This window comes from Hirundo rustica, chromosome 3 (assembly GCF_015227805.2).
Source record: "Hirundo rustica isolate bHirRus1 chromosome 3, bHirRus1.pri.v3, whole genome shotgun sequence".
Lineage (NCBI taxonomy): Eukaryota > Metazoa > Chordata > Aves > Passeriformes > Hirundinidae > Hirundo > Hirundo rustica.
Window position 1 is genome coordinate 92582830 of NC_053452.1, and position 16110 is coordinate 92598939.

The window sequence follows — 16110 nt, forward strand, 5'->3', positions numbered from 1 at the left end:
TTAAAAGAAAATTTCTGACAATATACAGTATCATGGCCAATCCCTTGCAGAGGAATTTATTAAGAGAAAACTCTTACACACCCAAAACCAAACCCAAGCAAAGCAGACTGAGAAAGATATTCCACTTTAAAACACTTCCCTGTAGGAATGAATGAAAAGGTTTTCTTCCAAAAACATCTTCAAAACAGTATCAGTAGTCGTCATTTTTACCTGAGGTATTTCAGCTAATTGGTTTCCATCCAACCAAAGGTCTTTAAGATTGAAAAGTGCACCAATTGTTTCTGGCTACAACATAAAAAGCAATATAGTTAAGTAGCATAGGAGCTTCAAGTAGAAAAAACGGCCACCCCACAATTACAGTAAACCAATCGTTACTGCGAGCACTATTTAGAGGTACCTTGGTTAGAAGTAGTAAGGGTAACTGTAAGCATTTGGGAACTCCATCATACAAATTAATTGCTATAGCTTAATAAGCTACCATTCTTTCTTGGCATGCACTAACAAATTGCCGGCACACCCTTGATCTACTGAAAATCCATCCAATATTTACCTGAATCACCTTAAGGGAGATGACAGATATATTTCTGGTAATCAATCTGTGACAATGTAGGACCTCTCAATCCTCAACAGTTTTGCCTCAGCCCTTTCCCAAAGATTCCTGCTCTCACCCTGGAAACTGAACTGCGGCTTAGCCCATCCAGCTCCTGACACAAGTCCGTGTGGTCATTTTAACTGCAAGCACGTACAAGGTTTTGTGCCCCTCCACTCCTTTTTATTTCCACAAAAACAGCTGTCCTGTGCTCATTTTCTAGGGATCAGCTGCAGTTTTTTGAGTAAAGTGATACTGCACTGAACAAGACTAAGCAGATATAAAAGCGCCAGCTCACTGCCAAAATTCATCTGTACCTATAAAAAGACTCTCCCTCCATGCATTTTTCTTTCTTCAATTTTGGACATCCTACAACCGATTTAATCTAAATGATGCATAAAACAAGACCAACGTGCAGTTTCAGTGGTATGTTCTCTTACCAAATGATAGAGTTCATTGTTTCCTAAATCAAGTTCTTCTAGTCGCTGCAGCTGGGCAAGTGATCTATGAGATGAGATAAATCAAAACAAAACCGCATTAGACTAAAGCAACAGAAACCCCATGTATTTGAATAAGTTCATTTTACTGAAACTTGAATTTCAAATTACAAGGTACTGTAGGCAGACAGTTATTTTACCAGGCACAAACTGTCTGCAGTAGTATCTTACCAAATAAAAAATTTGGTTTGTCAGTGTAACTGTATGCCCTTGAAACTTAAAACTTAGTATAGGCAATCAAATAATTCTTTTTTTTTTTTTTTTTTTTTTTTTTTTTGTTAACAGTAAGTCCCCTGGGGTAGCAAATGCCACATACTTTAGTACAATTAGTAAATTTTTAGGGGAAATTTACAGTTATGGACTGGATAAAAATTCCCCATAGTGATCACATAACTGTATGACTCAAGACTCAATATCCATCATTTATCTTCTCAACATGATCAATCAATTTCTGAAATACTTCAATTTCTGAGACTATGAACAGAGACACGTGCAAAAGAATGTTAAAAAAGTCAGACCCACAGCCAAGAGAGGGCCACCCTTCAAAATCAGGCTGTCGTAGAGCTCTTGCTTACTTTCCCCAAAGCTGCAGCAGCACAAAAACCAGAGAGTATTTGTCAGCTACATTACTGACAGTCAGAATTTTCCAGAAGCAATAAAACTGTCAACATTTTTGATACCTTCATACTGACACTGCATGGCCAAACTTAGCAATTCCCATCTTCTGACCACTTACATTAAAGTGTCTTGTGGCTCACTGCTCTGAACAGCCACAACCAAGGCACTGGGTAGACTGACAGGAAAAAATTAACCCAAAGCAGCTGGGGAAGAGACCTGATTAAAACAGGTTAAATCTTTTACAGCATCTATTAGATTATCGAAACAAACAGAACAGGAGTCACCTCAACTCTCGCAAGAAGCAACCAGATAGTGAAGAAAGGAAACTCCTTCACTAGAAAAAGAAGAGGCTGCTTCTAGGCAGATAAAAAGGATGCCTGAAGTATAAGATACCAAATTAGCCTACCAAAAGACCACCAATTCCTCTGCCACAATACAGAAAGTACAGACATCTAGATAACTTTTTTCTCCAAAAATTACAGTGGGTAAAGTCAGATTTCAGACATCAGTAGGCCTAGTTTGCTACCAAAGGATTCATCTCGAGGTTTTACAAGCTTTTGGCTACTCAGGCCTGAACACAAGCACTTATTTAAATGTTATAAAGGTCTAAACTGAAAATCTCAGAGACCTTACTGCCCTACTTTCACAGGTAAAAAATTTCATCATGAGAACAACCCAAAGCACCGCTCCCACTGCAGATGGGTTTGTCCAATGCATTCAGGAGGTGTTTCGTGCTGCTGTATTTCATAAAGAATATTTTTTTATAGAACAAAGCCAATCCATACAGATTGCAGGTGATGCTTTTAGCTTTAGCTTTCATATTTTCAGATTCTGTGCTGCCTAGGGGTGTAGTTCTGAGCCTCATATTAAGTGTTAGTAAGCTCTCCTCACACACTAGGTAGACAAAACAAATCCTTTTCCTGCTGGAGACCAAGGACAACTTTCAGTCCAAAACCACAAACAACGGTGGACTGAAGGAAGGGACAAGAAGGATGGGACCACACAACCTGAAGCTGTAATTGGACAATTAATCCCCAATATGCAAATGGACCAAAACTAATAAAAATTATAAAAATGTAAGATCCTGGGGGGGGGCGTGTGGTGACATCTTTCTTTCTTTCTTTCTTTCGTGACCACCCTGGGTGCAGCCTTGGTCAGGCTCCTGTCTTGCCCAAGGTGGATCCTGGAGGCCTTTCAATAAATATTTTCTTCTCTAGCTCTGTCCAGTCTCTGTTTCAGGTCAGTCTTCCTAAGGCATCAGCTTCTGGTGACCCAGATGGGACAGTGAGGTATCTGAAAAAACCCTGCTATTGCTAGCTCCTGCTCCTAATCAAGTACAACTAGAAGTAATGGATGCAAGTAGATGTTGCTAAAAGAAAGCTGTATCTCATGTTGTCAATTGGCTTTGAGAATTTTTTCTAGTTGTCGTTCAGTTTCATATGTTAGCAGATTTTAAGAATAAGAACATTTTATGTTAATATAATGAAACACATGCAGCGTGACTTACTCAGGTAAATATGTCAGCAAATTTTCTCTCAGTTCCAGTGAAGCCAGGTTATAAAGACTGAAAAATAAAATAAAAAAAAAAACCAAAAACACATTTTAATACCATCTGTGAGGTTTTTATCTTCCAGAATTCCAACACCCATCTTACTTTTTATATTCCACATTTTAAGAAGAAAAGTGTGCATTTACACAGTTTAAAACAAGTTGCTATAAACTGATTTTTTGTTGTTTTAATTACACCAGATCATCCTGTGAAAGGCAGAATAGGAAGACTAAGTTTTTGCTTGTTTCTCTGTGATACTTCAACAGATTAAAGCTAGAAAGTAAACAGACAAAACACAAATTTCCATTTGTTAAAAGGTTGGTAGCTGCAAGTTACTAAACAGAGTATATTATACTGCTTTTACTTCCTTGCCTTTAGAACGTGGCATGGGCTACCAAAGTTACAGAGCAACAGGTAAACCCATCACGGTGCTAATGACAGCGTGCTCATTACTCTAAGTGACATTATGCTGCTAAGCGGCTCACTTACTCCATATCCCAGGCTTTTACTAGCATCACCATAGCAACATTCAGATTTCTCAGGGGTTTATTTATGACTAAATGGAACACAAGGAGTCAGACATTATCCCAACACTATAATCTGCTCTAATCCTCCACCATCCCAGGGAAAAATGAAAATCAGACATGGTGACTGCAAATAAGTTTTCGACAACAGAATTATGTTCTGTCCTGGTGTGCAGGGAAGGGGGACAGTGTGCTAGGCCTTGAATAAAATCTAGATAAAAAAAACAAGAATTCCAGTGAACTTGAAATAGATGTTAATTCTAAATTGTGCACTTTAGGAAGAAAAAAAACAAACAAGTTCAGGCATTCACATAAAATTGAAATAGTTTCTCATCTCAAACAATACCAGTCTACCAAATTACAAAATAATTAGTTAGCTCCAGTCAAAAAGTAGCTGATAATAAAACTTAATCCTCAAAAAAAAAAAAAAAGAAAAAAAAAGAAAAATCTTCACATTGCAGCTTCAATACAGTTATCTAAGCAGAGAAACACAACAGAATTGATGTAACGACTAATTAAAAGGGAAAGATTTTTCATGGATTGACTTTTGATGGTGTCTGAAAAAAAAACCAACCCTATCTCATGCACCTGTTTCATACTGCATTCAAAACATAGTGAATGTAATCCCACGGGAGCTTTGATTACGGTCTCAGCAGCCCTCTCCAGCTTTTAAAATAAGCACATTTTACCCAATGGTCCTGTATTCCTCCAGAAGTATAGTTTAAATATACCATATAGGCAAAGATACTTTAGTAGAAGTCTATTACAATTTCAATTAAAAGATAAGCAAGAATAACTCTGCTACTGTCACTCAAAATCATTGACAGAAATAAACAAGCCATCACTCCAAGAACACAAGAGAAAACTCACACATAAATATTTCAACACTATAAAACCCAAGTCAGGATGGGACACTGTATCCAACATCCTCATGGAAACAAGTGGAGCAGGAGAGGAAATGGGTGATGAGAACCGTTTTTCTCCAAAAGAAATGCGGGTCTGATCTTGCTTACATTGCCACCCACAGACTGCCATTATGTTCATGTTTACAGGTTTTCTAGAAACCTATTTCAACCTTCATTTGAATGTTCCACTTTCTCTTCAAGCTCATATTAAGTGAGGTCCATGATTCATTCTTATCAAGAGAATATAAAAGGGATGTGCACACCTCCAAGCTGCCTTGCAATCTTGTGTTTACACATCACCCCACATCCACTTAGCTCCCATCCCATCAGGCTGAAGTGTTGATGAGTAAAATGGTGCAATCTCTTAATTTCTTCTCTTACCTCAGGCACCACTTTGGCTGTGGCTGAACACAAATCTTTCTCAGAAAAGCACATCCAACAGCAAGAACTTGGGAACCACCATCCTAACCAGCCTCATCACACCATTCGACTGGGGCAGGCCATCAGCTCAGGAAACTGATCCTGCTTAACAATAACCCAGCAAGGAGAGTAACACAGATCCCCAATCCAACACAGAATAAATCCCCTTAAACACCTGGGCCAGTACAGCTTCCAAGGAGGTGCAAGGAAGGCAGCTGTGCCGCAGCACTGTGAGCACTCACTGGCAGCTGTGCCCTTGTGAGTACCTCGTGAGCATCTTTGCAGAGCGACTGTGGCCCATGACAGTCCCAGCCTAGGTTCTCTTCTCGTGGGAGTCAGCCAGATGATGTTTCCACCTCTAAGGACACAGTTTTCTGAGGGAGAAATGCTTTATTCTACAGCTACTCTCACCCACAGCATGTTCACAGCCCTAACTCTACCCTGGAACAAAAGAAAAGATACTGCCCCAAACTCCTTTCGCCTTCTTCCAAGGTCTTGAGTCCAAATCCAATAGAAGCAGAACACAACAAACAAAATTAAGCTTCCCACCAATACTAAGTCTATGAAATTTAAACCAGCAAAGCTGCATCATTAGAGTGAAATACTATGTTTAAGATGGATCTTTTTTGATAGAAGGTCAGAAAACAAAAGGAAATTTGTGACTTATTCTTCTTAAAGCTTGCCTAATTACAGAAATGGCTCCCAGCAAACCTATGGGCTGCAACCTAAAATGTGACAGTTATCATATAAAATAGTATCATATAAAAGACATGCTGAGGTACTGAAGCACTAACTTCCAATGAATTAAAAAGCAGAGGTATAGCTTGTCCTCACATTTACCAACAGGTTCTCAACAAATTGTGTATGTACTAACATTTTTCTGATTTTAAGTTTTGTTAAGAAACTCAATTTTAAGTATTTTACAAGAAAAATTCTACATGACTTGTTATATTTCAGGTATCTTTTTTAATTTAGTAACACTCTCTCCACAAAGTGCAATCCCTCCTCTTCTCAGCTACAAAGAGCTATTTTTCACAATACACTAAATGAAATAATTACTTTTTTCCATATGCCCTTAATTTTACAGGTGCCCTGTCAGTCCAGTATTTCTAAAGTCCTTGCAAAGAACTAAAGCAAACCACACCTTATTGATTTCAGAATCTTCCCCTAATTCTAATCTCCATCTTGCAGAGAAAAATCAGTCATGGGAAGTTACCATAAAATACAAAGGCAACAGCACTCTAATTTGCTCAGACTAAAGACAAATCCATCAGCAGCTGTTCACCAACTGCATTTAGAAATGCAAACACACCACAGAGCATTGCAGGCTACCTTCCAACAAACAGTCCTTACTCCCCCCAGGAAATCCAACAGAAAACACACAAGCAAAGGTAACTTATACTCTAAATGAGAAAGAAAAACAAAACAACAACAGCAAAAAGAGGAAAAAAACCCAAACCAAACAAAAAAACAACAACAACAAAAAAATCAAACTGAACAAAAAACAAACATACAAAAAACCCACTATCAGAAGACACTATTTCACCACGGTTTGTAAAAAGCATTAATATTGTAATAATTCTCACTATAAAAGCTACCACAGACCTCAAACACTGAGCTTGTGTGTGAAATTACTGAACACAAGGAAACAGACAAACCAGGCAGAGGATGAAGTTAACTGAAATAATTACAAGTTTTCCATCTCAACATTCCAGACCATTTCTAGTGTAAGGGTGGAACAAAGTTGAATTTAGAGGCACAACATGGCTAAAAATGTCAGTTTCAGTATAAACCACATATACTTGTTCAGCACTCTACCTACAGTAACTGTAGATATTGGTACTCATTGTGTGAGCTAGAAGAATGAAGAGATTGTGAAATCAATAACTGAGAACAAAAAGAATAGCAACAAAGTCGACCAAAAATGCTGGAAATGTCCTTCCTGATCATTCCTGTCAGGTTTTGAAAGAGAAACACAGAATTCAACAAAATCTACAGACAGAGAATACCACTAATATTCCTTCATCAACTGCAGCAGTCTACTCTAAAACAAAGGTTAGACTAGAATAATCTACTAAAACCAGGAACAAAGCCTGTTGTTCTTTTTCTTCCAAAGCAAGTCAGTTTGGATTGTTTATGAGATTATCAACACCACCATGTTCCACAAAACAACCTTTTCACAGACAGATGACTCCCTAAACAACAGAGATTCACTTCAATAGCTTAAAAAACATCACTGAAGTAAAAAAACAACAAAAAAAACCACCACCAACACCACAGATGTTCTGTAGTTACTCTGGATGTAATTAAGATAGATAACAAAAAGAACTCATATAAAAGCTAAAGATGCCCAGTCAATAAAAACTGAACAATGCCCTTCTCCTGAGTAACAAAAGCTACACTTTTTGACCTCATGTCAAAAGCAGCACACAGCTGAGCCAGCAAGACAAGAGTATACGCTTTGGGAAATAAGGAAGCAAAGTTGGAAGAGATGAAGATCTAAAGCACCTGCAGAAATCCATGGCCCAATCTGCACCCCTTCCAGCAAGTTTCAGCTAGTTAGGGGAATATAAAATCCCAAATGTAATTCTTCCTCACATTTGTAAAACTGCAAAAAAGGGAAGAGAGGACAACAGGCATATCCCCCATATTGAGAGAAAATAAGAGAAGGTCCTGCACAATAAGGAGAGGTAAGGTGAGAACACAGTATAGATTCTGAATATGATCTGGCATTACACTTTTTATGCAGCAGCAGCAATGACTCCAGAACACAGCCCAAGAATGCATCCCACACAAATGAGAGATTAAATCCACATTTTGACCAGTGCACCAGTTCCAAAGGACTGCAGTTCACTGGGCCATCTGAAGGTTACTGGTACAAAGATATCCTGCCTGAGGATACAGCACATACACTTTGAAACATTCATCATGACACTAAAATGAGAAGGAAAGGAGTCTAAACTAGGCAATTTACTGTCCTTTTTTTTTGTGCAGAAAAGGAACATGGTTTTTCTGTCTTATTCAAGGGTCTTCCAAGAGATAAGGTAACTGTGGTACTCTGACAGTGACATAAAAATGCATAAAACTAGCCATATTTAAATATATTACAGCCCATGCCCACTGGCCAAATAAAACTACCAGTAACATGTATGACCTTGCCCCAGGACACACCAGTTAGATGACTATGCACTCACATGACAGGATCCTAGTAAGCTACTCCCTTCCCACAAGGCTTCTAGCTGCAGAGCAGCAATGCACGGAGAACTTGATGTTTAGCAGCTTTTATTCCCTCAGCAAATGACAGAGTTAATCAATAGCTAGCTCTCAAAATACCACTTACTCAGACTCTAAATACTTGAATACAGCATATACCTTTGGGATAGGCTCCTGTTCCCAAGTCACTCCCAAAAAACCCCCTCTTTCTCTTCTCCTCTCTTAACTGTTCCCTCAATTGCACATAGACCCTGGAAAGACCAAATGTCCAAACTCCCTAGGTTACATCAACCACATCATCCTGGTCTGCATAAAGGAAGTGTGGCCAGCACATCAAGGGAAGTGATTCTCTTCTGCACTGGTGAGACCCCACCTGGAGCACTGCATCCAGCTCCAGGGGCCCAAGCACAGGAAAGGCACAGTCCTGCTGGAGCATGTTCAGAGGAGGGCCACAAAAATGGTGACAGGAGCACCTATCCTGGGAGGACAGGCTCAGGCATTTTTCAGTCTGGAGAAGAAATTTTTTACAATGAGGGCAGTGAGACACTGTAACAGGACACCCAGAGAAGTTGCAGATGTCTCCCCCCTAGAAGCCAAACTCAGAACAAACAGGGCTTTGAGCAACCATACCTAAAGAAAGATGTTTCTGCCCACAACAGAAGGGTTGCATTAGATGATTTTTGAAGGTCCCTTCCAACCAACCCAAAGCATTCTATCAAATTAGGCGCTTAAAGATGGATTGTTTCAAGAACTCCTGTAGCACGTACCCCCTTCTCCAGTTAACTACCACTTCAGTCCTTCCTGAGTCTGTCTTATTTCACCCAGTTACTAAACCTCCCAACGACCTATCTTCCCTGTGTCTGAACAACCAGCTCCATGTGGATTTTGGGTGTAATGACATTTCCAACTCAACAAAAGCAGCAACAACCACATAAGGAAGAATTATGCTTCCAGACATTACTAAGAGTCTCTTAACACATAAGCATGTAGTTGGTGATCTATATGCTCCAGGAATGCACTTTTCTCACCTTTTTTAGGAGGTTCAATACTACATGCCTATTTTGCTCCCAGTTACTGCATAATGCTGGCATATACTTAGACAAAGTTACCATGAAAGAACCTTGTCATTCCTATCCATTACACGGTAACCTACAAATAGCACAGTAGTCCTGCCGTGGTTCCCTTTTGCTCATAGAAAGTTGTTTAACAATGTGAATGACACAGAAGAGCACTGAACTTTTGTAAAACTAATCTGACAGAATTGAAAAAGAGACTTTCTGGCCACACCATGTGTTATAAATAAGATCGACCAAATTCAAAGTATCAAAATTTAGAATTTTATTTTGAGACAAAATATCAGTCTCGGAAAGCCACAATTTAAAAGGACAGCGCCGAGCCCGGGATCGGTGCCGGGTGAACGTGGATAACAAGCTCTGTCAGCCTGGTATCCCCCCCAAGTTCACAATTTCTGGTCTCCGGCTGTCCCTTTTTATACACAAGATCGCGGAGTGAAGTCTGAAATTCTGACGTTATCCTCTCCGAGGCGTCTTCATTAATTATTCAAGTCCTGGTATCGGAGGTCTGAATAGACCGGTAGGGTGGAACAATGCTGTTGATGATCGGGTCCGGGTGTGTCGTGTATATGTTAATTTCAGCGGAGACGAGTAGAGATATCCATCTGAAGTGATTATCTTGGTCTCCGGACTTGTATCTTCTTCTTCCGTGGTTCTTTGTTTCCTTTCAGGGATTCCCGGCAGCAATAGTTTCAAGGCCCCCTCTCTGGTAATTCTAATCATACTTTCCTCGTGTCCCTCCTGTGCTTCCCAAGCCAGGAAATTTCTAATTTTTAGTTTCTACATTTTACCTTTACTTTATGTACATTTGAACACATTTCTAACATTCATATTTTATACAGTTCAACATTTACTTTGTATAATTTGATAACACGAATTAACTTTAGCACATTTATCACAATCCCCCCTCTTCCAAATTCACCAATTTAATTCGTGTTCTGGTTATAGTCTTTTTTCTCTGTCAAGATAAAAAAGCCTCTTAACCATTATTCTGTTAACTTTTCCCCTGTTGTTTTGTTCCAATATGTTCTCTCTATGTTTCCTCCCTGTATCTGGGCTTCAAATTTTTCTAACACTTGAGCCGCAGTACTTCTTTCCTCGGTTAAATTCATAATTTTTGAGGTGGCTTTTTCTTTGGCTAGTCCTCCTGAAGCTAATTCCGGATCCATAGGAAGGGCTGCTATTTGCATTCCCTGGACTACAGTGTGAATTAGTCTTATTAGGCAAGGTATTAAACAAGGCAAGAACACTAACCCAGCCACTGAGCACAGGATAAAGAACCCTACCTTCTTCCACCAATCTCCCGTTCCAAATATTTGATCCCACCATGATGCTTTTAGGATCGAATTCCATTTCTGCACTGGGACGTGCGCCACTTTTTTAATTTCTGCAGCCAAATCTCTAATAGTTTCTCCATAGTCATTGATTTCGATACAGCATTCTGAGTCATTAAATTTCTCGCACACACCCCCTTCTTCTGCTAGTAAATAGTCCAGAGCTATTCGATTTTGGTATACGAAAGCTCTCATTTGTGAGTGTTGTTTGGCTAACAATTCCAGGGCGTCTGAAGTGTGGTTAGACACTATTTCTACTACAGCCTGTAGTCTGATTAGCCGGTTCAATAAGTATACTGGGGTCCTGTAACCCCAACTTCCATCCTGTGCCCAGGTGGCTGGACCATAGTATTCTATGATGCGCTCTGCAGGCCATTCTTCCTCTCCCCATTTCTGATTCCCTCCCACTTGTGGGAGTCCTTTCTTTACCTCTCGCTTTCTCCTGCTGAGGGTTTCATACAAAGGGGCCCCTAGCAAATTGCTACCAGTCCTGGGGAGTGTAAAGAAAGAGGGTCTAATCATACCTAGGGTACAGGACCCTTTCCATTTCCGGGGCAATTTACTGTAAGCTCTTTTCTCACAGATCCAATAAATCCCGCTGGGAGCTTTCTATTTAATGTCTATATTTTCCGGTTTGTCCCAAAATTCCACTAGTTCAGTTAAGGAGTAATATGGGTTAGCGTTAGTGAGTTCATGCCAACAGAGTTCAATTTCTTCTACCCAACTACACTTTCCTTGCTTCTCTTTTCCCCAGTACCCGTTTGGGGGTTCTGGTTGCTACATTTTGGATCTGTTGTTGGAATTTACAGCCAGAGTGGATAGACAAGGGGTGTATCCCACTACATCACTGTACACATTCCCTTCCTTACTAATACAGATTGTCCCTATTACTCGTTCATCTAGTGTCCACCCTCCTGGCTGGGTTAAAGTGTTTAAGATTTTATTATCCCATTTTAGTAACTGCTCAGGAGTTAAACTCTCACCTTTCCATGGCCATCTTTCGGCGGATTTTAGTCCTCCGCAGATCCAACAATTAGTTAGCCCTAACTCGGTAGCAATCTCCTGTACCAAATCCAGGAAAAGATTTTTGCTGGAAGTAGCCAGACTCCAATCATTAGACTGTTTTTCCAATTGATCATATTGTTCACTTAATGTCCTCATTCTTTCCTGCTCCATTCTCTTTTTCTTAGCTGCCAATTCTTGTCGTTTAAATTCCAGGGCTACCTTTTGTATCTTGTTCTCAGGGTCTAACCCTTCCTCGTCCTTGGAAAAGCAGAAAACTTTATCTATTCTTAAACAAACTCTTTCATCATTCTCCCCCAACATATCGAGTAATATAGGTCCATTCGCTAAAGTAGCTGTTTGCAATTTCTCATTCTGTCCCACCCAATATGTTTTCCCGTTCAAGGCACACATCTTCAGTTTCCTCTTATCATAACATAAAGGGTTAACTTGGAGATATCCCACAAAGGTACTCTCCTTTTTCCCTCCAATTCACACAGTTTTGTTACATTCTTTGCATGTTGTGATCAAAGGAAGACTGCTTACTTCCCTCCTTTTCCTAGCCGTTGCTATCGGGTGATTGGATTTGTTCAATTTAACCCCTCCATTCTACTGACGATTCTCCCCCCTTTTTGGTGTAAACCAGTCTACTCGTACCCTGGATTCCAAAACTCTGTTCCGGGTAAGGTTTGGAGGGACCGTGGGGAGATTAGTTTCCATCCCCATCCCCTCTTGGGGTTCGTGGAGGCCATTCGTGGGGCACATGGCTTGACTCAGGATCACCAGGGTTACCCATAGGCCTATCCCTCTGCTCCACTCTTCGCCCGTTGGGTTGCCACCAGCGGCGGGGTAATCCATCTTCTTGGCAGCAGGGATATTCTTCCGGGTCCCTGCCGGTGCTTCTCTGAGCATATCGCTTCTTGTACTGCTCCCACCTCGTTCTCCTTATTTGATCTCCTCTACAGGGTACTTTCAACGTTCTCCTGCACTCAATTACGAGTGGATCCGCCCTTTTATTCAATCCTCCCCTTAACCCTTTAGTGTAATAGTGGAACCACTCAGGAGAATCCAATTCGAACAATCCCGATTCTGTGGCAACGTATAGGAATAGATTGGTAAGCCTGACCTCCTCCTCGTAACAAGGTACACACAAATTCCAAGGTCTAGCCCCCCGGACACAATGAGTTACCCAAACTTGTTCACAATACCCGCATTTAAAATGAACAAAAGGATAGCAGGGACATCCTGCTTGAGTGCAACTTATCCGATAAGCGCTGGTCATTGGGTGTCCCGGTGAATTCTCAGCTTTAAATCCCCAGGTGCAGAGGTGATTTTCCACTGCGGAGAGCTGCTGTGTTGTTCCACCTTTTTCACTCGGGAGCAATGGGTCCAGCCTTTTTCCGCTGTTCTCACGGCAGTATCTGTTGTGAGGAGGACGAGGAAAGGTCCCTCCCAATGCGATGACAGCGGTGCTTCTTTCCACGCTCTGATCAATACTTGATCACCCGGCTGGATCTTGTGGATAGCAAACCCCAGCGGGGTGCTTTGTGCTATTAACTCACGCTTCCGGAGTTCTTGCAAATTTTTGTTAATCACAATGATATAAGACTGGATCTGACAATCCTCTACCCGGGGATGTCCAACTGGCATTCTATGCTCATAAGGCATTCCGTACAACATCTCGAATGGAGATAATCCCGAACCGGAATGAGGTTGTGTTCTGATGTTTAGGAGGGCTAGAGGGAGGCATTTTATCCAAGTCATTCTAGTTTCTAGCATAAGTTTTGACAATTGTGCCTTCAGAGTTTGATTCATTCTCTCTACTTGACCTGAGCTCTGAGGATGCTATGGGGTATGATATTCCCATCTGATTCCCAGAGCCTCTGCTAAGCTTTTTATGACCTTGGATGTAAAATGAGTTCCCTGATCTGAATCAATGGAATCAGGGATTCCATATCTGGGAATTACCTCCTTTAATAATCTCCGTGCTACTGTTTGAGCTGTAGCCCTAGGGCTAGGGAATGCCTCCACCCAATGTGTTAATTGGTCTACTATCACTAGCAGATATCTATATTTACTTATTTTTGGTAACTCTGTAAAATCCACTTGTATTCTCCTAAAGGGGCGATATGCTAAAGGACGTCCCCCTAATGCATTGTGTTTGACCTTTGATTTATTAATTTTCTGGCAGACCAAGCAACTCTGAACCTCCTGCTTGGCTAACTCGAAGATACCCTTACATCCAAAAAATTTCAAAAATTGTTCTGCTAAAGCTTGAGTTCCCCAATGAGTTTGTGCATGTAATCTTTTTAATATGATCCTTGCATAAGCCTTTGGGATCAATTCTCGACCGTCAGTCAATTTCCATTTCCCATCTATTAAATTTCCCCCCATTTTCTTGAAATCTTCAATCTCCTTTTCTGTGGGATGAGGAGAACTTTCTCCAAAATTTTCTGTCTTGCTTTCCAGGGTATCCAGGGTTAGGAGAGCTGCTTTCCTGGCTTCCTGATCAGCCAAATTATTCCCACGTATTCTGAACTGTAGTCCAGCCTGGTGACTCTTTACATATACCACTGCAATAGCTTTTGGTTCCCTTACTGCTTTGAGAATTTGCCTTATTAGATCCTCATGTATTAACCCTTTTCCTCTAGTGTTCACTAGTCCTCTTTCCTCCCAGATTTTCCCAAAGGTATGCACTACCCCAAACGCATACTTTGAGTCAGTGAAAATAGTTCCTATTTTTCCTTTAAGTCCTTTGAGTGCTTGCAACACAGCATACAATTCACATGCCTGAGCTGACCATGAAGTGCCCAAGGGGCCTGACTTTATCACTCCCCCAGTTTTCCCATCTATAATTGCATATCCTGATTTTCTTTTCCCTTCTATAACCCTGGCTGACTCATCTACAAACCATTTTTCCCCTTCTTCGAGCTCTTCGTCCTCCAGATCTTCCCTAATTTTTGTTTGTAATTCTACTAGGTCTATACAGTTGTGTATAGGCTCTGATGAAGCTTCCCCAAACAGGAACCCAGCAGGATTACTTGCTTGTGTTGTCCTTAATTCTAATTCTGGAGCATGAAGGAGAATGGCCTCATACTTCAACAATCTGGCATCTGTGAGCCATTTTTCAGCTTTTTGTTGTAAAATAGTTCTTACATTATGTGGAGTGTAAACTGTGATGGGAGCCCCAAAAGTAATCTTTTTGGCTTCTTCTATCAATAAGGCGACTGCTACTATCGCCTGTAAACATGTAGGCCATCCCCTGCTTACAGGGTCCAACAATTTTGAAAGGTAACCTACAGGCTTCCTATCCCCAGCCCATTCTTGTGTCAATACCCCATGTGCTGTGTGGTTTTCTACATTCACAAATAATTGGAATTTCTTATTGATATCTGGGAGGTTCAATACTGGGGCAGTCACCAAAGCACCCTTTAATCGCTCTAATTCCTTATCATTCTGTTCTGTCCATTTTATCTTCTCTGCAGTTAATTTTTCATACAAAAATTTTGCTTTTTCACTATATCCTTCTATCCACTGCCTACAATAACCTAACAGCCCCAATAGCTGACGTACTTGTCTTTTGGTTCTAGGGGGGGGCAGTTCTATGATTTCAGCTACCCTTGCAGGGTCCAATTTCTTTTTCCCTTTTACTAACTAATGCCCTAAGTATTTCACCCCAGATTCTGTGAACTGTAACTTTTGTTTTGCTACCTTTAATCCCTTTTCCCCTAAAAAGTTTAACAAATCAATAGTGCATTCTCTTACACCTTCCTCTGTTTCACCAGCTACCAGTAGATCATCTACATATTGTAAAATCTTGGTCCTTTTCTTAGGGGAGAACTGACTTAGCAACTTTTCCAATGCTTGTCCAAATAAATTTGGGGAGTCTACGAATCCTTGGGGAAGTGAGGCCCACCTTAACTGTTGTTTCCGGTTAGTGTCTGGATCCTCCCATTGGAATGCAAAAAAATCCCTGCTGCCTTCAGCTAAAGGGCAGGTCCAAAATGCATCCTTTAGGTCTATAACACTGTACCAAGTATCTCTCGGGGAGATCCTATTCAGAAGGGTGTAGGGGTTAGCCACTACAGGGAACCGAGTTCTTGTTCTTTCATTTATGGCTCTTAAATCTTGCACTAACCTATAATTCCCATCTCCCTTTTTAACGGCCAGTATTGGGGTATTGTGTCTGGACATACACGGCTCCAATATGCCTTTTTTGATCAAATCCTCTATTATAGGTTTCAGCCCCCGCCTCCCTTCTAGAGGGATTGGGTACTGCCTGATCCTTATGGGATCCTCAGGCTTTTCAATCTCAATTGATATAGGTTCCATAGCTAATTTCCCCGCTTCCTTCCCTGTGTGCCATACCTTGGGATTAATTTTGTC

At 40.7% G+C, this 16110-nt stretch overlaps 1 protein-coding gene across 1 annotated transcript in view; it reads right to left on the bottom strand.

Moving 5' to 3' along the window:
* Positions 1-16110, bottom strand: part of LRRC1 (leucine rich repeat containing 1) — an 80030-nt gene that overhangs the window by 20383 nt on the left and 43537 nt on the right. The window contains exons 5-7 of the mRNA XM_040060327.2: positions 3212-3268; positions 1030-1093; positions 211-285 (exon numbers count right to left, since the gene is read on the bottom strand). Coding sequence (XP_039916261.1) covers positions 211-285; positions 1030-1093; positions 3212-3268 — 196 coding nt within the window. The remainder of the gene's footprint in view (positions 1-210; positions 286-1029; positions 1094-3211; positions 3269-16110) is intronic.